Here is a 22,706-nt window from a genome sequence, read left to right on the forward strand (position 1 = left end):
AAAGCTCACAACACTGCTGCGCCGACACTTGCCCGGATTCTGTGTGTTCGTCATTGACGCTGCAGGAGACGTATGCTACATGGCAATGGATAGCTCTATAGAGGAGCCGCTTTTGGCCTCGAACGCACACAACCAGGAGCCTGGAAATGAGCAAAATGGCAGGATCAACACCAGAGCCTTGGTTCTCCTTTTCCTCAACGTCTTGGTGGTCGATATTGGATACATCATCAACCTTGCCCCCATGACGCGCATTTTTGAGGACATCACTTGCCGGCAATATTTGCACGCGTCGGGGGCGGCCTTCCTCTCCGAGGGAGGGCGGCCAGACGAGTCGCGCTGCAAGATACCAGAGGTCCAGGGACCCGTCGCCGAGCTGTTTGGCTACCAGACGTTCTTCGACTCGCTAGTCGGGATTATTCTTGGTCTGCACTTCGGCGCGCTGGCAGACCGGATCGGGCGCCGGCCCATATATGTCCTCGGTCTCGGGGGCTCGTTTTTGGCGTCCTGCTGGAAACTTTACGTCTGTCGGTGCCACTTCCATTTGTTCCTCGACTACTGACCAACGCTCGCTAACGCCAGAATAGGCTGGATGGGATTTCCGCTACGATATGTGTGGCTATCGTCGGCGTTCCTGATACTGGGTGGCGGGGACACGGTGCTGAACGCTTGCTTGACCATGATCATCACCGATGCGACGCCTGCCGCGTTGCGGTCGAGGGTGGCTCTTTACTTTGCAGCGTCCAACCTAGGCTCTGAAGTTATCGCGCCGCCCATCGCGTCGTACTTTATCGACAGCAACCCGTGGATCCCGGTCGTCATCGGTGTCTGCTGCAACGGCTTGGCGGTATTGCTTGCTTCCTGCCTGCCAGAGACCCTGCCGCCGAAAACGAAACAGACAGAGACGATCAACGATGCGCATGACGCCCCAGGGGAAGATCGACTGGAACCGATAGACGGCACTGCAAAGGACGGCTCGTTCAAGTCGACGATCAAACACATGCTACAGCTGCTCCAGTACATCCGGGGCCAGCGCGCGTTGCTTCTCCTAGTCTGCGTCTTCGCGGTTTCAGACTTTGCCAGGCGGTCGATGCAGTTTTTGGTGCAGTACGCGTCCGTCAGGTATCGAATGACCCTAGGACAGGTACGTGAGAAGGCTATCGTGTAACATGCTCCTTGCTAACAAGATGCACAGGCGAATTATCTGCTCGCGTGGCGAGCAATGGTGGCTATCGCATTACACATGACAATCATGCCAGCCACAGACAAGTTTGTGCAGTCGAAGCTGCGCATGCCACCTCGGAAGAAGGATTTGACTCTTGCGCGCATATCAATATGCTTATACACCGCCGGCTTTGTCGCGCTAGCATTTGCGCCTACCGTAGTGACTGTTATTTTCGGTAGGTGGTTATCGCCGAACCTCCCTTGTTGGCCCGGCTCTACTAACATGGAAAGGGGTCGCAATATACAATCTCGGTGGAGGATTTGCCATCTTTATGAAATCGATGATAAGTACCATGGTAGAGCCACGTCGTTTGGGAGGCATTTACACTACCCTCTCGATCATGGATACCGCCGGGTCCTTGTTGGCTGGTCCTGTTCTTGCTTGGGCGTTGAAATGGGGCATTGGCCTCGGTCACATATGGAGCGGACTGCCGTATATGTTTGCGTCGGTCCTTTGCGGAGCAGGAGCTGTGGTGTTGTTTCTTACGAAGCCTTGCTAACCTGGGTTTAGGGGTATGGCTCATTTCATATAGGGTATCGAGCACAGCCGCAGGGGTTTGTTGGCGTGATGTGATTGTCTCTGCCGGATGCAGCGTGTCTCAGGTGTAGTAGGATCTATGCATTTTCGGCGCTAGGTGCGGCATCCATGGTTATCATTTTGTGTAAATTTGCGATAAACGGCCTTTCATGACAGGCCGTGCCCTTGTGAGAAGAAACCTGTGAGGGCATTGAAGAGCAGCCCGATAGAGGTTGGGCACGTTAACGGCAGGGAAGCCACAAACGGATGCTGACCTATCGGAGCCATCTAGCGATGGCTTTGGTTGTGGTATGTAGCATTGGGTATTGAAGTTTGGAGGGGTGGAGTAGGCGAGGAGACGACAAGAGACGGCATGACGGGTAGATGTGTGGATGATTGAAGATGGATGGAAGATGGATGGTGGAGGATGGATGGTTGGTTGGTTACGATGGTTGGAAGGATGGGACGAGCTTGACGATGAAGGTGGTCTGGAGATGTGTTTGATACGAGAGGACAAAGGCTGGCTGGCGGAGGCAGGCGTTGGGAGGCAGGTACATGGAAGGAACTTGCGTAGTCATCTGCCTCGGGCCCCTGCTGACCTGAACCGGGGCCGAAATTGGTGCTAACTTACCACACAAAGGTACTCGGGTAGCAGCTGCGGTGGATGCCGAGTACTGCTGACACAGCGAGGGACAAGTACCTCGGAAGTACTGTTCGTGGAAGCTGCGGGCTTTCCTGACGCTATTCCCAGTCTAGGCAGCCCGCCCAAGTACTGGGGTAACCTTGCCTTAGGTAATCCGGGCTCGAATCGGGACGGGAAAGCTGGGTTACAAGGGGGTTTAGGGGAGCCAAAGAACCTGTTACACCTCGTTTACAGTAGAGATTACCTAAGGCAGCTGGTACCAGAGGACAAAGGTAACACTGCCCAACATCAAGCCTTATCCCTCGCACAACGTCTGTAACAGTTTTACAGTGGCGGGCTCTTTTTATACAAAAAAGCTTGTCTTAGAGTGTGGCAAAAAGACAAATTCCGGTTCAGTCTGACACCACCCAGATCGATCTGGAAGGGCACAAATTGCCAAAGTACCTAGGTACCAAACCGGCCCATCTGTCACCAATCACCTTTCACCAATCACATTTACTCACCCACCACTTGCCTGCGGTACGTACCCTTTTGGGACTACCGCTTCCGCACCTCCTCCACCCAAATCCCAACTGCGCGTGCCGCTCTCTCCACGATATCTTCATGCCCGGTATCCCTCAAACGCCGCCTGCCGTCTGCCATCCACCCTGCCGGTTACCGCTCTCGCTGCACCAGACATCGATTGTCGACTGTCTCTCATTTTTGCAGCAACCACTTGACCACATTTCTTTTGGCCACGCCGTTGCAGGTTCCCGCCGCGCTGGCCCACGCATCGCCCCAAATCAAGTCCCGCGGCGTCCCCGACGGGCGACTACCGCAAACGCCGCTGCGCCGCCGCCAACGGCTGCATCTTTGGTGGCCACGCCAGCGAACGTATCTCGATTCGCCAAATCACCTCCATTGAGACGCCGGGCTCGCTTCTCTTCTCTCCCAATTCCTCCCCTTCCGCCATTCCAACACTACCAACAAGCATCAATTCCGGGATGGCGTCTCTCCTCACTCCCACGGCATGAGCTCTAGGAATCCCAAGGGCGCCCAGCAACGGGCCCAGCAACGGGCGCCCACCGGCTCGGCTCTCCAGGCTCATCAGCGCAGCATCTCGTCCTCACATATACCGCCCCCTTCGCCCGTCCGCAGAGATGGCCTCCCCGACCACAGCCAACCGACCGACCCTGCCGACACCTCGTCGCAGGCGGGCACCGCTGGCCGCCACGGTGCTACGCCGAGGCGCACTGCCGGTTCCAAACTCCGAATCGAGCTCTCCAACGACGACAGCCTGACACCCGGGCCCGTGACCGACTCGCCCCAGGGCACGCCTTCCGTCATGTCCCACAGTGCCGGTTTCGATTCGAGCGCAGATGTCAGCGGTCACGGGAGCCCGGCGCTGTCCCGAGCCTCCCAATCCGACCTTTCCATACCCCGGATGCCCATGCCTCGACGCCGAGCTCCTCTGCAGCGCTTCGTTCCTAGCAACAAGACGGCCGCGCCGCCCACCGCACCGATAAAACGCGACTCCAAGCCTAAACAATATACCATCGAGGTGCCTGCCGCCGCCCCGCGATATCTGACCACAAACAAGCCCGACACTCTTCACCGCGATCCCTTTAACAAAGGCCTCTTCTCCGGCCATGCCGACTTCTTCCCCTGGACCGGCCGCCACCACGAAGACGAATGGAGCACCGAAGCGATACAAAAGGGAACATGGGACCGTGGCAGTCAAAATGAGACTTCCTCTGCTCGCCTTGCTGTCTACCCGTCTCTTAAGCAGAAGACGGGTCTCAATGCATTGTCAACCATTTTCATGGGAGTCCTCAACCAGCGACGGAACCGCGGCCAAATCACAGCTCCCTCGACGTTCAAGCCTCCTCCGCGAGTCACACTCACCGATACGAAACGTGAGGTGTGGCTCAAGGATCTGGCGAACCCGACCATTTCGCTGCGACGCCTCAGCCGCACCATCCCTCATGGTATCCGCGGCCGAACACTTCTCGACCAGTGCCTCAACAAAAACGTACCTACCGAAAGGGCTGTCTGGCTTGCCAAGTGCGTCGGTGCTAACGAGATCCGCGCATTCAAGCGCAAGGGTGTCACTGGCGCGCTGGTCATGGGGAACGAGCTCAAATGGATTAGGGACTGGACCATTTTTGTGGAACAGTTTGTCGACTCTGTTGTCTCCTCGGTTGGGGAGCCTGACTGGAAGCACAGAGTGACGTATTCGTAAGTTGAGCAATCCAGTGTTCCCGGCCAATAGCCTGCTAACCGCCTTTAGAATCCGCCTCGCTACCGTCCTCTACTCCGAACACTTGCTAGACCGCGACCATTACCTAGACTGGATTGTCTCGGGTCTGGAAAACAGCAGTCAAGCTAAGCTCCCTATGTGGATATTGATTGCGCAGATATGTTGGACAGACATACTGCGGTCGAGGAAACCAGGTCGTCGCCTTGTCTTCGCCCTACTGAACCATCTAAACACCGTACGTTCTCATTCTTTAATTGCCAGGGGCTTTACTAATCAGTGCAGATATACAACGACCCCGATCGCGACATTCTAATACCCCTCTCAAATCAATTGGTGTCGCTACTCAAGTCTCTCGTCGCAAAGAACCCGGAGAGCTTCATCCAACCACTCCAGTGGCTCAAATACCGAGATTGCCTCTCGGCCTTTCTCTCAACCGACGAGCGAGCAATACAGCAAGCATTGCGTTCCATAAACCACAGAAACTCGGAACTCTTGGTCTCCACCGCCGCCTCCCCGCCCGTCGGTGGCAAAGAGCACTTGGTCAAGCTTCTGGACACCACGTTACATGGCAAGGTTGACCATGACCTGTCATCCAAGTGCTGGGCAATCTCAGAGGATAAGACACAGATTCTCAAGACTGTCATTGAGTGGGTCACGTCATTCCATCGCCCAGGACTGGAGAAGATCTATACCGCGACCAACTTGCTGCGGTCCTGGGCAAGCTTTCGTGTTAACACCACGGGTGCTATTCTCGACACTTTGGACTCCATCGAGCCCGACGATGAAGTGCGGAAGCAGGCAGTTTACCGTCTGGTTATCGAACTGGCGCGGACTGGGCACTTCTCTGTCTCCCAGTACATACAGTGGCTGATTGCCCGAGGTAATTGCCATAATGCTGCCGACGTGGAAGAGACAGGTCCATGTGCCTCTAGGCTTCTCGTCGAGCTGCCTGTCTCTTGCATACCTGAGGACCGCAAGATGGATCGCGCCAACTTGCTACGCCGCGCTGCCCACTACGATGTTGCTGATGAAGCTCGCGATATTTCTACTGCCATTAAGTGTGTCAATCAGACTATCGGGCTACCACTGCCAAATGTGGACGACTACGCGGCCCTGCCAAGCAAGCCTCTTCCGCTGCGCAAACTTGTCAATCGCATCAGTGTCAGCAGCTTTGCTCTCAAAAGCGCCGTCGGTGTTCATCTTTGCAACGAGTTTCGCAACCTGCTTCCGCCACGCCTCGACACCGACGTTTCCTTGAATGTGTTTACGTCAAGTCGCACGATTCTCGAATCAACTAAAGACTTTTCCATGCTGGGCGAGGTTCTCAAGAGCTGCTCCAAAATGTCCAACATTGAAGTTCTCGCTGTTTGTGTAGACACAATCAACGTCAATCTCGAGGTCCTTCTTGCGGTTGGTATCGCGGATGAACTTTTTGCTCTCTATTTTGAGCGACTCAAGGCAGCGAGTCGTGAGCACGGTCTGGTGGCTCGTCCTCTGCTTGCTGCCCTGTCGTCGTTAGCACAGCGGATGCCAAATCAGAGCGTAATGGCCAAGAACCTGCAGCAGGAGCTGACGCAGACTGACCGTACTAATCCTATCGACGCCTGCTCTCCTGTCTCGGACAACATGGTTAGCCAAGCCACGAGCCCAGAGGGCGAGTTCTCGGAGCAGATTGATAAGCTGCTGGCAACAGGAAATAGCGTTGACCACCCGACGATGAACCGTCTATTCCTCAACATTGTTCCCCGTCTCGAAGCCGGATGGAACAAGCTAGACGCGAGTCGCCGAGTCTACGCCTCGCTGCTTGCCAGGCTGCGCATCTTTGACTCTCAGCATTTTGATAAGCTCATGAGTGATTGGGTCAGCCACATTCGATCACTCAAGGAGCGGCCTGCGTTGCTGGAGCTGCTTCCGCTACTTGTCAGTCTCGGCTGCCTTACCATGGTTACCGTGCTACATACGGCCAATGCAGCTCCCGTCGCAGCAAACGTCACCGCTGTCGACTCAGGACCACCGCGCGGCTCGGCCATCTACCTCCAAGAGCTTTTGCAGCTCATCCTCCGCAAGCTGCCCAAACAGAGCCCACTAACTGCGGAGGAATCCTACCGCTTTGTCGTCTACCAGCAAGCGGCAAAGATAGAGCATTCCAAGGCACTACTGCTCTTGATCCGCAATGCGGTTCAAGAGTACTCGATCCTTCGCAGCCGCTCTACCACAACCGCGCTCCCGCTTGACGATCGCACCTGTCAGGACGATGTGCTAGAGGCTCTCCGGGTTCTGGTGGTGACCAATTCTACAGCAGCCGCAGAAGCGCTCAGCATGAAGGATCTGGCTCCCGATGCGTCCGCTCTGATCAGGACTGTGGCCGCCAAACTTCTTACCCCCGGCGACGAGAATAGGAGCTCCTCGTTTGACAAGATTCTGGGTCTGGCTAACGAGCTTACGATGCCGTTTTGTCAGCTGAGTCTCAGCATGGAGCTCTCGTTGCCGCAGGATAACCGCATCGCGGGCAACGAGCCGCAGGAGTCGCAATTTGACGTTTTCGCCAGGGCAATGGACAGCGCGATTGAAGCTCGCAACATATTGTGGACGAGCATGCTGCCCTGCCTCAGCGACGATATCACGCAGCACCTGCGCAGCCAGGCTCACGGACGCTTCCTCAAGATGATCCCGTCATCCAAGGCTACCAACTTTGCTGAGCTGGCCACAAGCGAGGATAGGATTCAGCTGGCTAAGAATCTGCTCGGCGTGATCGAGGCCATCATCTCTGCCCAGCCACCGTCAAAGTCAGCACAGTTGACGACGACGCTGGTGGACAAGCTCACGGACTTGTGGGAGATTGTCTCGGTTCGCGAGGCGTCGGCGGCCCAGGACGCCATCCGTAAGCACTGGCTGCCGTTTTTGCTGCGCTTCATCACCCTTCACAGTATATACTCATCGTCAGCCTCGGACACTTCCACGGCAACCGCATCCACAGCCACGCCAGGCTCCTCGGCCGTCAACAAAGCTGTCAGCAACGTCGTCGCCCCGGCGGCATCCGCTACCACCACCGCTAACAGCAATCACGAGGCGCGGGCGCGCATTGTTCTTGTCCTCTGCGGGATCCTGTTCGCTCTCGAATCGCAGCAAACACTCCCGCCCGACGGCAAGCTCGCGCAGCAAGTCTTTGACATTGCGCTGCTCCTCGTGGACGCCCTGCCCGACGATATGCGACTACATTGCGCTCGGAACGTGCTAGCCAACCCATCGGCCGTTCCCAGCAGCGGGACGAGCGCGACATCACGCAGCGGCACGTCGGATCCGCGCATCTACTACCTCTTTAGCGCGCCGCGGCCGACGGCGGCAGACAACCTGATGCTGGCGCACCGGGAGAGGGGCTCGATCCCGCTGAGCGCCGCGGCGCGCGGCCTCGGGGCCATGTACGGCATCGGCCCGACGCTGCAGGAGCGGTACAGCCACTTTGCGCTGCGCCGCTGGGAGGCGCTCAGCGAGCCGACGCCCAACGTGGGCGAGAACGACACGAGCCTGTCGCTGGGCCTGTTTGAGGCTATCAAGATTCAGTAGCTGGCGAGATGTCGGGTACATTGAACAACAAACGACAAACGAAATTGTTTTGCGAACATAATCATTTGCATTCTGCATCATTGACGAATAATGGATTACCACTGCCTTTGCCTCTGCTGTTCTTTTATTTGTCGTATCATTTCCTATGTATAAAGCACTTTTCTTTTTATTCTCAACATGTTCGGCTTTCAAGAGAGGTTGTGGCGTTTTGATTCCATGAGCGAAGAGATGGCCGAATCGTTGGATTGCGTCTTCTTGATGCATTTTTTTGTTCCTTCTTCTTTTTGAACATTTGGTTTGCGGAAGCGCGCGCGTACAGAGAATGTGAAAGCGAGATTACAAAACTGCCGTTTCGGCATTAAGGTGTCGAGAAGGGGCCGTGGGTTGATCAATCATCATTGCATCATTGAGTGAAGACATACGGGAGGGACTGGTGACGGACGCATGGACAGGCGCGGTTTGAGTATAGTGAATTTTCTTTTATGTTCAGCTTTTGTTTGCATGGTTTTTATAGCGGAACAATGAAATACAAGATTCATTCTCACTTGAAGTAAAGAGCCGAGCAGGCAGCACAATTTTAAGCAGTGTCTCGCAAAGCCATATCCCGTTTTTCGTAATACCATATCTCGTTTCTCGTACTGCCATTTCCCGTTTCTCGTAAAGCCATATCTCGCCAGGCGTCCGGCGGGGTTGGTTCCTGAGGGCGTACTGGATGACATTTCAGCCGAGTTGAAGGAGGAGGCGGGAGGAGGTGGTGGAGGATCTGCGTCGCGGACTCTGGGGAAGAAGTATCGCAACATGATGCTCTTTCTTCAAGCTACGGCCTCTTTACGTCTCATCACGGAAAGGATGCGAGAATGCAGGGTAAAAAGCAAGAACGGGGAAATAACAACAGCAACGAAACGGCTTGCTGCTTAGGCATCAGGTATGACATTGCTACACAAGACCACTTCCTTGTCCAGTCCCAGCAGTTGTGATACAAGTGAAACCCAGATCGATCGATGCTGAAAGATACTCTTATTCTTTTTATTCTTCTTATTCTTCTTATTCTTCTTATTCTTCTTATTCTTCTTATTCTTCTCATTCTCCTCCGTCAACGTGCAAATTTGAACTGCCTTGCTGCTCGACTGCCCTTGCGCGACACCCCTCGTCGTATAGTCTTCCCTATGGTTCGTTTCCTCCGCCTACCGTACTGCCGGGGCGAGTCGGGCGACAGATGCTATATCCTACCTCTTCAACAAAGCAGTAGAGTTTGGTCATCTTTCTACTCCGTACTCCGTACTCCGGGTGCTGTGAAGACTGCTCCCCTCGTTGTCTCCGGCTCCGTGGCAGAGGCAGTGTGAGCCCGATTCCCCGGCGGTTCAATTAATGTTGAGACATGCGCCCGACATGACTGTTTCGGAAGGTCAGAGAAGCGACTCCATCTTGCTCTATCTCGTAGCTTTTCCCTTCCTTCCAGTCTTGCCTACTTTTGCTCGTGGATTGCACCGTCTCCCTTGGTCGCGCCGGGCCGTGATCGGCGCCGTTGGTCGACATCGCTTAGCTCGTGGCGCGACAAGGATCGAACCCCGGATATCCTCGTGCTATGGAGGGCGATGAAGTGGTGCATCAGCCTGCAGATCATGGTGGCTTGCTGCGCGCCTCGGGGTGGGCTTTTGTGAGACAAGTAGTCCTGAGAGTCGAGGGAGAGGTTGTGCGCCTCGAACGCTCCTCCAAGCTCCTCCAATGACATGGTCCAAAGACTACTCGTTCGATTCGTACCTTATACGAGCAAGCATTATCGGCGATAGATAACCTTGCTTAGCGTGGCCGGCGGAGAGGGCGGACAGGCTAAGCCCGACTATTCACCTTCCTTTTCATGTCATGGCCAGGGTTTGAATGTGTACAACTGATCCCGGACGAACTTGATGCATCATGTCAATGACTAACCGAGGGAATTACTCAATAGCGTGAGTCTTTCCTACGGCTATCTAGTCTAGTCATCGTCGCTTCGAGACACCGCTACTCCGATCAACTCCGGGGTATGCCTCGGGCACCATTCGTTAGTACCGAACCGACCCCTTGGTTCTGACCAATTAGTTGGCAATCCTAGCCAGTTTTTATTTCTAGAATGATGCCTAATCCGGGTCCGTCGCGGTGAATTCAATGGTTAACTGTCATTGCGTCTGTCTTCAGTTTATTGCAATTCGCTTCAGCTCACACCTCCGACTCAGTAGCCTCAATTACTGAGGCCAGCCGAAGCACTCCCATTCTCCTTTGCGCGGTTTTACTCCGGTCCGAAGCTAACTCTAACGCAGCGTATCACTTTGCTCAGAAACGCCCCCGATGAAGCAGGTCTCTCAAAGCCTCGCCTTTTGCCCTGTCTCCTTCCCACTACCTGCTAGCACGGCCGGCGGTTACTAGGGAGTCTAAATTGGCCCATTTGCCCTTGTTAGGCAGCTCTAGCATTGCCAAGCATCGTGGCGCATGGTGGCTTTCCCCGGTACAGAAATATCACCAAGTCCCACCTCCGTGATGCGATGCACACGCCATGCTCGATACGGCAGGTCGGCCAGAAGACACCCATTTAGTGTTAGGGATAACTTTAATCAGCTCCAGTTCCGAGGAGACATCGTGGGATAGGATACGATAGTCGTCGTATTAGGCCGAGGAGGCAATCAAGGAGCTGACATGTTGTTGTTACCTGCCAAAGTCGGCGTGGGCAGCCGTTGGTTTGATGAGGTGGTGAGATACGGACAATGGCTCACATATATATTGGCCTTGCCAGTTGGCGAGTTGTTGTAGGATATCCAGCTCACCATCTCCTCCGACTCAGTCTTGATCGCTTCACCTCGCCTCTTATACCCATCCACCATGCACCTGTCCACCCGCATCGTCGCCGCCGCGCTGGCCGCCCTTCCCCTGGCCGCTGCCTGGCCCGCCGAGCTCACGCGCAACGCCGAGGGCTTCTGCCACAGCACCCCCAGCTCGCGGCTGCTGGCGCTGCACGAGAGCATCGTCAAGGGCGAGCAGGAGACGCTGGACATGATCGCCAAGGGCGAGGCCATCATCGAGGAGGCTCTGGCCAAGACCGAGAGCGGCCTACAGGCCCGCGGCGACGCCGGCATGACGGTGACCAGGCGTGACAGCGGCGCGCTGATTACTCTTGATGCCTGGTTCCACGTCGTCTACAGCAGCAAGACGGCCAAGGGCGGGTACCTGACTGTGAGTAGTGTTTTGTGTTCTTCTTCCCCTTCTTCTTCCTCTTCCTCTCCTTCTCCTCCTCCTCTTCCTCTTCCTCTTCCTCTTCCTCTTCCTCTTCCCCCACTTACACACTTCCCAGTCCCAGAACATCAAGGACCAGCTCTCCGCCCTCAACAAGGCCTTTGACCCCAGCAACATCGCCTTCAACCTCGTCAACACCACCTACACGCAAAACTCCGACTGGGCCGCCTCCACCGACGGCTCCCAGTCCACCACGCGTGCCATGAAGAGCAAGCTGCACCAGGGCGACGCGCGCACCCTCAACCTCTACTTCCTGCCCGGCTACGACGTCAACGGGGAGTGCACCTTCCCCGACGAGATCGACCCCAACGATCCCGCCACGCTGCGCAACGACGGCTGCCAGGTCGGCTCCTTCACGCTGCCCGGCAACGACAACGTCTTCAACATGGCGCTCACGGCCGTCCACGAGGTCGGCCACTGGCTCGGCCTGCTGCACACCTTCCAGGGCGGTTGCGACGAGGAGGGCGGCGACTACATCTCGGACACGCCGGCGGAGAAGACGAGCAACTACGGAAAGTGCCCGGCCGGCCGCGACACCTGCCCGGACCTGCCCGGCCTGGACCCGATCGACAACTACATGGACTATTCGCGAGAGTGAGTTTTGAAACAAGTTCTGACACAAAGTCTCGGGAAGTGCTGACGTGGTCAAACAGCTCTTGCTACAGCAAGTTCACAGCCGAGCAGATCAAGCGCCAGCGCTCGATCCTGGCCGGCCTCCGCGTGGGTAACTCTGCGTAGATGGAGTAGGTTGTGGTTTTTACATGTGCGCTGTATACAAGATGTAGGCGTTGAGTTGGATGATTATATGAAGCAACCATACGAGAGCGAACGCGGGTTTCGGAGTTGGCTGGTGGGAGCATTTACAAGGCGTGAGGCGGCGAGTGCAGTTATATAGTTATCCTGAGCGAGTTGAAATATATGTCCTTTTCAAGTTCTCGTCGGCATTTTCGGCGGCAACACGGGCGGCTGCGGATGCCGAGACGCGGGGCCGAGGCAGCACAAAGCCGGGGCCGAGGCAGCACAAAGCCGGGGCCGGGGGGCGTAGCGCCGGGGTAACACAAGCCGGCCGGGTGCCGACCGCAGGTGGATCACGACAAATTGAGTTTCCGGCCTCGGCCTTTAGGTTCACTCATATGACACTCTGCAGCGAGAGACGGCGGGAAATGGGAGGCCTTGGGAATTCGGAATGTGTTTGTAATTTATTGAAGCGCCCGTTGGAGGGATCTCAGCCCTCCCTATAAAAGTAGAGGCTGCGAGACCGGGCTTGACCCGCTGGGTGAGGGAGTGTGGTGTGCGCAGAGCGAGTGCAGCGCCAGGCAACCCGAGGTTATCAGGCCACATGATTTGTCTTGGCGATTTATAGCGAGTTTTCGGGAATAATGTTATTGGTCCAGACGGGATAAAAGATAAAAAGCTTCGAGTCGGAGGCATGAGGGGTTGTTGGAGCGGTGTACATGGCATGCTGGCGTCTCTGGCTGTGTCAACTGGAACGGTTGCCCAGGTTAGTTGGACTTGGAAGAAACTTACCCTCAGCTGTACATCTAAAATTCCAGGCTGGCTGGCTGTGTGGGAAGAACATTTCGATCGCTCCCCGAGCACAGCAGCACAAACTATTTTGAGTAGTGTATTGTTTTACGTGTTTCTGCGTTCACACAAGTGGGACTGCTACCAGTCACAATACCAACAGCAGTTGATCCACGCAACGGGGTAAAGATGAAAAATGTGAACCTTTTGGGCAAGAAAAAACAATAATCAGATGGCTTCATAGTAGCAGATAGCAGTTCATAAGAGTGCGTCCCAATTTGGAGGACCTGTAGTAAAATACATAGCACGATATACAGCTAATAACGAGCCAAAGCATCCGTGGATCACCATATGTGGTTCACGTACAGCATGGGATTTTGGTCGCAATTTTTGAACAATGGAGCTCCTGCACATAGTTACTTGGCCAGTTCTTTAATCAATGTCATGTTGTCATGATAGCATGTTTCTTGTCTAGCTTCAGGGTCCGTGACTTATTTACCACAAGCACTTGCCCTTCTCCTCGCGTCCGCCTGAAACCCCCATCGTTTTTTTAATCTTTACTCTTATAAATCTCCTTTTTCTTTCCTTTTTTACACTATACTTCTCATTCTTGCCACCTTTCTCTATTACTGCAGACTGGTTTCCTTGTGCTATGGCAAAACGCAATAGGTCCTGCCGAGGCGGGCACACCGCTAGCGTTCCTGCCGTGTTTGTTGCTCGAATGTACGGACATAATGTCACGATGCCCGAGGCCTAGTTGGATTCTTTTTTTTCTTTCTCTCTATGTTACCTATATCTTTTATTGGTGATGTTCGGCTTTTCTCCCTCCCCGGCCTTGAAGGCCGCAGCGCTCGCCTTCCGCATCGATTTCCTCGACCGGGATGCCGTCAACGGTGCCTTAGAAAAAGTCACGGCGGCGGTCGTACTACTGCCCCGGTCCGGCAAGGCACCACTTCAGGAGCATTTGAGACTGGTTCTCCTTTGTCTCGGGCTCCTGCTGTGGTCCTACCTTCACAAAATTCACCAGAGAGCTTGGTCCCGCCTCCGTCCGAAGCGTCCAACGGAGACAATCCTCCCCGTTTACGAGAGAGTTGAGCCCCCGCACGGCTTATATCTCTAGACACGGGCCTACCCGTTGGGCGTGTTCGCGCTACCTTTTCTAAGCACCCATCATCCGCGTCATGACAAAGCCTCGCCACCTCCGCCAGCAGGCACACACCACCTTTGGTCTCAAGCCCGGCCCGCTCTGAAGAGCAGGAGGGCGATCAGAATCAGAAAGACGGCTCTTGTTTCCAGCAGACTTTCGCTCAATCAACGTATCCATGCCGAATCCGTTGTGTCAATCCATCAGCGCTGGGCTCAGGAGGGCCCGTTGTCACATATGGTTCGAAGCGTCCCACACCTTTTGGTCTCACGCCCGGTCTACTTGGGGGAACAGGTCGAGACAATGGAAAAGAACAGATCCAACAAGATTTAAACTCGTTTTTCAATGTCTTCTTTCTTCGCTCAAGCGACTGTCCTGGCACAATATCGTTGATACAACTTCCCAGCTACTTCAAGAGGTATCGGCACGATCCTCATCCCTGTTGTCACCAACGGTTCGAGGCCTCCCATCATCACCTTGGTCTCTTGAGCGACGACGATTGTATAGAAACAAAAACGAGCTCTTTCTTCTGCTGCGCTATGACCCAACCATTTTGATCCCAATCTGTCTATCTCTGCCGCATCTCGGTTCTCATCCATGATCTGCAGTTACTCGACCTTTTGGATATCTACGGCCAGTTGCCATCACGGCTACTGATAGCTAAAAGGCATCCCGGTCGTTTTTTCTACGAACGCCAAGCCAGGCATTGCGCTACCTCGACCTTGAGCACCTTTCCGTCGAAGAGCCTACAATGTTCACGTTGGCGCTTCGGCTAAGGCAGAGCTCGATATTGCATCTGCAAATTTTGAATTCGTATCATAACCCTTCATTTACCTCGATAGAGCGGGGACCATCATCGAATTGGATATAGCAGCATTCAGCGAGCGAAGTCTTGGATTGCAACACATCGACCTACCATACTCATCTCATCTAAACGCACTACATCGCTCACATCGCTCACATCGCTAATCAACGAAGATCCAACTACATACATGTCGCTAGAGCAGTCAAATTATTGACCACGAAACATTTCTGGAGAAAAGAAAGGTCTTACCTACACCAGCCCTTGCTAAACTCTGGCTTCGCGTGCTTCTTGGTAAGTTTCGCATCACTACCCTTACCCTCCCACTTCTCTCCCATTCACCACCTCAACGGCTCTCCGTGTAAAAGAATCAAACAATAATACATTGAGCTAGCAGTTACGATAAAAGCATCAACGTGCGCTCCGTCCACGCTTCTCTCAGACGTACATGGCGACCTAGATTTCTACATCACACCATGCTCAAGGCCCTGTGCACTGTTACTTCATTTGATAAGGCACAGATTTCTGGCACTTTTGCATAGTCAAGACGCACCTCGACCGCAGCACCAGGCAGCGGTGCGTGTTCTCAACTCGGTTTAGCAGCTCACTAAAGAAACGATCCCCCTTTGCGACGATTTCAGTGTCTTCAATCAATAGTTTGGCAATGGGATATAAGATTTTTGCGGCGTGTCATGGTCCTAAACAATGGCGACATTGAGATCTGACTGTCTAGGTATAAACTCCTTCCATGTCTTAATGAAGTTTGGGCTTGTAAGAGTTTGTTCTTGACGTTTTAGAAAGATGAAACTTTCGGTAGTATGTACAGTGGAAGCTATCCCGTTCAAACACCCAATGGGTACTACTACTTCAATAACATTTTGCCTTTCTATAAAATTTGCTTTGTAGCCAGACTTTACGTTTTTGGACACTTGTACCACTATGGGCTTCAATACTTTTCCATCGACGTCATACAGCTGGCGATTAAATTCTTTTACCAAAATCTATAAATGACTGTCGCAATGAATCTAGCGCTTAGGCTAGCAAATTTTTCCTATTTTGATAGAGTTCGTGTATGGTGTGATAGTGTAGTGGCTGAAGTTTCCTGTCTAGGCAATTACACTTTAATTCTTGCCGCTGAGGTTGCTTGTGGAAAGCAAACGTGTCAAAGTCAAGAGCTTACATTGAAATGAAATTTACAGCACGCACAATCTCTGTTGTAGATGTAGAGGCGTATAAAACAGAAGAGTCCTGCGCCTTCTATCCAACCCAACTGCACTGCCCGCCAACTACTAGACATCAATCACCACCTGATCGACGATCTACGCACATCCCACCACACACGGAGAGTAAGTGTTACGTCGCATGCCAAGAAGAAGCGAAAGATTATCAACTAAAGACAATAGAATCATGGATGAGTTGCTTAGTTGCCGGGTCTTATTCGAGGCCATATGCTTACTACCCATCCTAGCCTACCCCTTCCTACCCTCGGCCGGCCGATCAGGGGTCCGTTGCGAGGTCGTTCTTGTGTGGAATGCCCTGGCGATTGCCGCTTTCCTGACCGCAAACAAATTCATTGGGCTCGGCTGGCAAGCAGACCTTTGGGCCCCCATCCTGGTGTCCATGTATGGCTCCGCCGGCTTTCAGGCACTACGCGTGCCATCAAGCCGCGCACCTGAAGCCAAAGACTTTGTTTCCGCAGCGGACTATATCGTTGTGTGGATTTATTTGGACTACCTAGACCTCTTTGAGGCTATTTTTGAGGGTCATCCTGAGAGTGTCTGGATGGCCCGCGTTTCCCGCGTTTCGATCGAGTATCTCAGCGTCGCTGTTGTTGTTTTGGCAGCTTTCCTGTTCTCCAGACGCTTCCTTTCGCAAGCACTTCTTCACTTCATCACACGCCGAGTCTCCTGGTGGCACTGGCTTCCAGAGAACGGTGGTGCCAAGGAGTTTGGACCCTTCTGGAGCGTGTTCCTTGCAATGGCTGTGGTCATGGCACCTCTCGCGCTTTTTACAGCTGCCATCGCCGGCGTACACTAACTAATGCGCGATGTCTGGCGTCAAAGGCCAGCATGAGGGAGCCATCAGGAAGTCAACGCAAGGATGAGCCCGCCCTGTCGCATAACTAGTAGCACCGTACCGTCTCCTTTGCTAAACTGAAAGGGGAAAAAGGCGAACAAGGGGCACCGAGTAAGTACATTGATGAGTACTGGTTCCATGTTGTGGCGGTGGGGGAGGAACATGTTGCGCGCCCTACACTATGGGCAGCCGATGACTAGTGGCGATGGGGATAAAACATAATAATAGTTTTCCTATGTTTTTTAATTAAATAAAAATTATCTCTTAAAGATCTTTTAAATAAAATCATTTGCCTGATTTTCTTTTTTTTTCCCCAACAACAACATGTTCCATGACGTGATGCCATCATATTCTCTCATCGAATGGCCAGCCAGTTGGTCGAGTCCGAGTCCGAGCGGCCAACCCCAACAAGCGCATCAACAGGCGACGTGGGCAGTTATTAAAAATGACTATAAAATTGCAGTCTTTACCTGTGGCAGTAGTCTGGTGCGTGCCAAGTCATCGATTGAGAAGCACATGCTAACAGTGTCGAACAAGATATGTGCCGATGGTTCCCCAAAAAGGCTAGGAAAACACGGAAAAGGTTGAGGATTCTAAGAAGCGCCTACTTGCTATGCCCGGCTTTGGTGGCATGCGCGTCCCGATTAAGCGGTCGGCCGAGGAGCGCTTCGCGCATAGCTTCGCTGTCTGGAGCCGGAACCGGCTGACGTCCCAGGTCGCGGCATGCCTATTTAATTATACGGCATACTTGAACGCAAGCACCGCGAAGCAAGACAGGACCTCACAGAGAGATGGCCAGGCACTGCTCGTTCCCTAACGTAGCGTACGCTGGTGAGGAGACTCGCAGCCCAACCATCGGAGAGGGGAGAGACAAGGGGTCTCTGGTTCCGCTTCCGCCACGGAATCTCCATAATCAAAGAGCCTGAATTATTCCCGAACCAGGCTTAGAGTCGTGTTGTGGTCGGCGAATAGGACTAGGAGCCGACAGTGGCCGCTTCGGCCTAGTTCATAAAAATTAGAAAGAAAAAAAAAGGACAAGAAAAGAAAGAGCCTTCTACTAGTTACATAGTTTGGCCTCCTCGCCTCCACCCCGACAACGGCTCTGGGCGGCGGCGGCATCCGAACTCCAACTAGTTTACTATATAATAAGACAGAGGGCTGTTGACCCACGAATGTGTATGGCCACTTTTTCAGGCGGGATGTGTGTCTGTTTTTTTCCCTTTAGGTTGAAATTCAATCTTCATCGTTCTGTTCTTTCCACCTCGTCCACTTACACATACATACACAACCTTGAACCAATTACACCATCAGAGACGCGGGCTTGAAGTAAACCTGCTCTCCTCAAGCCAGCCGCCATGGACGTTCAGCAGGTCAACTCGCGAGTCATCCACGAGGAGCCAGACACCGTCTACCGCTTGGAGCCCGACCTCAACACCTCCTCCTCTGAAAAGCCAGACCGTACCAACAACACCACCACAACCACCACCACCAACCATGCCAGCCCAGACGCAGACGGAGGACAGGTTGAGCGGCAAGTCACCGCCCTCTCCGCGGCCTCCTTCGAGGAGCCCTACCCCGAGGGCGGCTGGGCTGCCTGGTCCGTCGTCCTCGGCTCCTTCCTCGCGCTCTTCTCCGCCATGGGCCTGATGAACAGCATCGCCCTCTTCCAGGCCTACGTGCTCGAGCACCAGCTGCGCGGCCGCAGCGAGGGCACCGTCGGCTGGATCTTCTCCATCTACACCTTCCTCGCCTTCTTCGGCGGCGTGTACTTCGGCCCCGTCTTTGACAAGTACGGCCCGCGGTGGCTGACCATTGCCGGCGGCGCGTGCGTCACCTCTTCCATGGTGGCCATGAGCTTCTGCACCGGTGAGTCTCTTCCTTTCCCTTTTGCCTACATGTAGCGGACTGTTAACGGATGGATGGGGAAAAGACCTCTGGCACTTTATCCTCGCGTTCGGCGTCCTCGGCGGCCTCGGCACCTCCCTCGTCTTCACGCCCTGCATCGCCGCCGTCGGGCACTGGTTCAAGCGCCGGCGGGGCTTCGCCACCGGCCTCGCCACCTGCGCCGGCGGCCTCGGCGGCATCATCTTCCCGCTCATGCTCTCCGACCTCTTCCCCCGCATCGGCTACGCCTGGGCCACCCGCGCCCTCGCCCTCGTCTGCCTCGTCTGCAGCTTCCTCGGCGTGCTCCTCGTCCGTGCCCGCCTCCCGCCCGCCCCCGACGCCACCGCCCGCCCGGACCCGCGCATCTTCCGCCAACTCCCTTTTGCCCTCGCCACCGCGGGCATCTTCCTCCTCGAGTTTGCGCTCTTCATCCCGCTCGCCTACGTGTCCACCTACGCGGTGCACCGCGGCTTCGGCCAGGCGTTCGCGTTCCACCTTATCCCGGTGATGAATGCCGGGTCGGTGGTGGGGAGGAGCTTGCCGGGGTACTATTCGGACGTCATCGGCGCGCTCAACACGTGCCTGCTGAGCGTGGTGCTGTCGCTGGTCGCGTGCTGGTGCGTGTGGCTGCCGCTGGGGCACACGACGGGGGGCATCGTGGTGTTCTCGGTGCTGTTTGGGTTCGCGAGCGGCACGGGCATCGCGATCGCGCCGGTGTGTATCGGACGCATGTGCAAGACGCAGGAGTACGGGAGGTACTACGCGACCACGTACACGGTCGTCTCTTTCGCGTGCCTCATCGGCATCCCCATCGCGGGCAGCATCGTCCAGGCCAACGGCGGCGAGTACGGCCAGCTCATCATCTGCACCGGATGCATGTACGTCGGTTCCGCCGGCTTCCTGATCTGGGCCAAGGCAGCCAAGCTCGGCTGGAAGAACTGGCTGGCCGCGTACTAGACGGCAGTTGAACCGGCAGTACTGGACGATTGAACAGAGTACTATACGGCACTGATCCCTCCCTTGCCTGGCGACCTCTCTCTCCATGGATCGTAAACTCCATCCATTTTCCCCCAATACCCACGCTTTCATGATATCTAACGGCCTCTACTATACCAAAAACAGCATCATTACTTACACACACGCACACACACACACAGAACTAACCATTCCTGCATTTACAAGCCCTTTGTCTCCAGAGTTTTGTATCTCGTTTCTTCGTTTCTACTCCATCAAACCGTACTTGTGTGCAGCGTCGTCGATGTAGCCACTTACTTCCAGCCCGGCCTCCCAACCTGGACAGTCTAGATAAATGAGCACTCTCCATAGTTGAGAATAAAAGTTTTTGACATTCACGTTTCACTACGTTGGCATTCTACTTCGCTTGAGTCAGAAAATTAAAATGCGAAACTGGGTCAACCAAGGACGATGGGTTCACTTACCTGCGGATGTGCACCGTGGACATTCAATGATTCCACCAAAGAGTCAGGACAGTGCAGACGTCGCTGATTCCCAGTTTCCGACCGCGCAATGTGCGGAATGCGACAACTCGACTCTTCACACGCGTTCGGCTGGTTGCTTCGCGTGATCCCATCCCGAGTTCTGACGGGAGGCGAGTACCAAGAGACACAGATCACAATGTTGTGTGTAGTTGAACTCGATTTTCATGAGAGGCTTGGGAGGCGCCTCTTCTTGTTCTGTATTGAAAAATTCCATCTGAAACGCCTTTACCCTGTTTTTATGGTCGTGGTATCATAATACTATACATGCATATTCACCCATGCCTCCGCCCCATCATCGACTGGCATCATTCCTCCTCTTCCTCTTCCGCATCTTCCACAGTAGCCTTCCGCGATGATGACGCTCCCGTCGCCATGTAGCCCTGCTTCTCCAGCGCGTCCGCCTCCTCCGGCTCCAGCAAGCCGCCTCCATGCCCCCCGCCGCCTTTCGCCAGCTTCGACCGCACCGCCGACGGCACGAACGCCACCGCCTCCTTCTGCAGGTCGCGCGTCACCGGCGCCGCCGAGTACACCGTAGGTGCGGGCTGCTTCTCCTCCACCTTCTCGGCCGCCGCCTTGTCCGCATCCGCTCCTGGTCGCGCCGCCGCCCGCTGCGCGCGTCGCTTCGCGTACCACGCGTCCAGCACCTCCTTCGGTATCGGCGGGGGCGTGTCCCTCGGCATCGGTATGCGGCGCACCTCCTCCGGCACGTCCTCCTCGTCGCTGCTCGCGCCGTCGCCGCCGCCGCCGCCGGGGGAACCGCGCCGCCGCTTCCCCAGCACGCCGTCGCTGCCGCCGCCGCCGGACCGTCCCCGGCCAAACGTCGGCGCCTTGTCTCCCAGCGCTTCGCGGGCCTTGCGCACCGCCTTCAGCTCCTTCTCCAGCCCCTCCAGCACCTGCTCCTCGTGCCGGCTGAGCTTGCCGCCGCCGTCCGTGATCTTCTTGAGGTCGTCGATCTGTCGCTGCACCTGGTCCGGGTTCTTGCGCGCGAGTCGCTCGTTTCGTCGCTCTTGGGCTTCGGATTTTCCTGCCAAGAAAACGGCTGTTAGCAAACGAAGGTGCGGTTCGCAAATTTTGTTCAACTCAAGTTTGCTGGTAACTACCTTTTTTGATCGCCTTGGCCTTGTCAGCTTTGCGCTGGGCGGCCACGGGGTTGTAGTTCTTTTCCTTGGGCATAGTGGATTGTGCGTGTGTGTGAAATGACGACCAATGTGCTTTGACGAAAAGTAGAGAGCCTCGTGAAAAGAATTGCACGGCGAAAACGAAATACAAACGCAAGGTTTGGTTGGCCGCAGAAGCTCAGTTGCAAAGATTACTAAGCACTTTGTTACCCTGCACAAGCTTTAAATATAGGGTATCGCATATCAACGACTTTTTTATTCTGTATATGTAATGACTCCGTAAGCTTCGGCTTTAATTCTCTCAAGTTCAAGTTTAATTTACCTATTTGTTGTAAGTACCAGCTATGTGAGGAAGACTGAAAAGAATAGTAGAATGGCGAAAGTTTGACGAGAGTGTCAATGCATGTAAGTTGCGTTTCCCCCACGATTGCGAGTATTGGCCTCCATGGGTGAGATGACGATATTTTGTTTATCCTAGTAGCACATGTATTTGATGACATGAGAACTGTAAATAAGGATTTTATTATATATTATACCATTGCTTGTTGTAATAAGGGTGAAGGGGAAGATAACGCTGCCTTATTGATAAATCTTGGTGATGCGGTCCCAGACGCTTTTACAGGGAAAGTGATGATATTCTGCAGAATATGCGACGCATATACCACTCATGGAAATATCCAGAATCGAGATGCAAATCTGGGAGACTGGGACACCTGATGGTTTATACAGTCTGGTAGCCAATCATCTGCTCTCAGATTTCAGGGCGTGTGCGATTTTCGGTTCCGCCCCCTGCAAAGCACGTGGTAGTATTCTTTGCAGGAACTCACTTCGACCGGCATCTGCAGTTCGGCACACAGCAAGCGGGACAAAAAGTTATATTGGCACGACAAGCTCGCGCAACCCACGAAATCGACGGCGCGCTGATAAGGACAAAGTGCGAGGCGGGATGGACGTTATCAGTTGATAACTTGGCTAGCCAGAGACACCACAGGTAGGGGTGGGAGAAGTGTGGCTCGTCGGGCCGAGAGAGCGGCTTGCCGTTGTCACGCCGCGGGATACCTGATTTGGTGGCGATGCCACGAGGCTGCTTACAGAGACACACTGGTGGCGGGCGAGCTAGAAATCCGTGGGGGCTCCTTGGGGTTGCCGCAGAAGAAGACGATTTAATGCGCGGTGGCTACTGGTTTAATACTTCGTATAAAGCGGCGTTA

The 22,706-nt window shown here is 54.5% G+C and overlaps 6 protein-coding genes across 6 annotated transcripts; 5 read left to right on the plus strand and 1 right to left on the minus strand.

Moving 5' to 3' along the window:
* Positions 1-85: 85 nt before the first annotated feature.
* On the plus strand, positions 86-1,795 carry ISF_07798 (Major facilitator superfamily domain, general substrate transporter; the record flags this gene model as incomplete). Its single annotated transcript, XM_018851401.1, has 4 exons — positions 86-524; positions 585-1,141; positions 1,193-1,397; positions 1,755-1,795. The coding sequence occupies 4 exons, from the start codon at positions 86-88 to the stop codon at positions 1,793-1,795; spliced, it is 1,242 nt and encodes a 413-aa protein (XP_018701417.1).
* Positions 1,796-3,390: 1,595 nt separating this feature from the next.
* On the plus strand, positions 3,391-8,184 carry ISF_07799 (RNA polymerase II mediator complex component Srb8; the record flags this gene model as incomplete). The annotated part of the gene is made up of 3 exons (XM_018851402.1): positions 3,391-4,598; positions 4,651-4,855; positions 4,903-8,184. The coding sequence occupies 3 exons, from the start codon at positions 3,391-3,393 to the stop codon at positions 8,182-8,184; spliced, it is 4,695 nt and encodes a 1,564-aa protein (XP_018701418.1).
* A 2,853-nt stretch (positions 8,185-11,037) lies between these two features.
* On the plus strand, positions 11,038-12,186 carry ISF_07800 (metalloprotease 1; the record flags this gene model as incomplete). The annotated part of the gene is made up of 3 exons (XM_018851403.1): positions 11,038-11,388; positions 11,507-12,042; positions 12,102-12,186. The coding sequence occupies 3 exons, from the start codon at positions 11,038-11,040 to the stop codon at positions 12,184-12,186; spliced, it is 972 nt and encodes a 323-aa protein (XP_018701419.1).
* A 4,352-nt stretch (positions 12,187-16,538) lies between these two features.
* On the plus strand, positions 16,539-16,955 carry ISF_07801 (hypothetical protein; the record flags this gene model as incomplete). The annotated part of the gene is made up of 1 exon (XM_018851404.1): positions 16,539-16,955. One exon carries the CDS (start codon positions 16,539-16,541, stop codon positions 16,953-16,955), a length of 417 nt encoding a protein of 138 aa, XP_018701420.1.
* A 1,394-nt stretch (positions 16,956-18,349) lies between these two features.
* On the plus strand, positions 18,350-19,835 carry ISF_07802 (Major facilitator superfamily domain, general substrate transporter; the record flags this gene model as incomplete). The annotated part of the gene is made up of 2 exons (XM_018851405.1): positions 18,350-18,860; positions 18,925-19,835. 2 exons carry the CDS (start codon positions 18,350-18,352, stop codon positions 19,833-19,835), a joined length of 1,422 nt encoding a protein of 473 aa, XP_018701421.1.
* Positions 19,836-20,682: 847 nt separating this feature from the next.
* ISF_07803 (WW domain binding protein 11) lies at positions 20,683-21,550 on the minus strand (the record flags this gene model as incomplete). The annotated part of the gene is made up of 2 exons (XM_018851406.1): positions 20,683-21,416; positions 21,478-21,550. The coding sequence occupies 2 exons, from the start codon at positions 21,548-21,550 to the stop codon at positions 20,683-20,685; spliced, it is 807 nt and encodes a 268-aa protein (XP_018701422.1).
* Positions 21,551-22,706: the final 1,156 nt, after the last annotated feature.

This window comes from Cordyceps fumosorosea (genome assembly GCF_001636725.1).
Source record: "Cordyceps fumosorosea ARSEF 2679 chromosome Unknown scaffold_24, whole genome shotgun sequence".
Lineage (NCBI taxonomy): Eukaryota > Fungi > Ascomycota > Sordariomycetes > Hypocreales > Cordycipitaceae > Cordyceps > Cordyceps fumosorosea.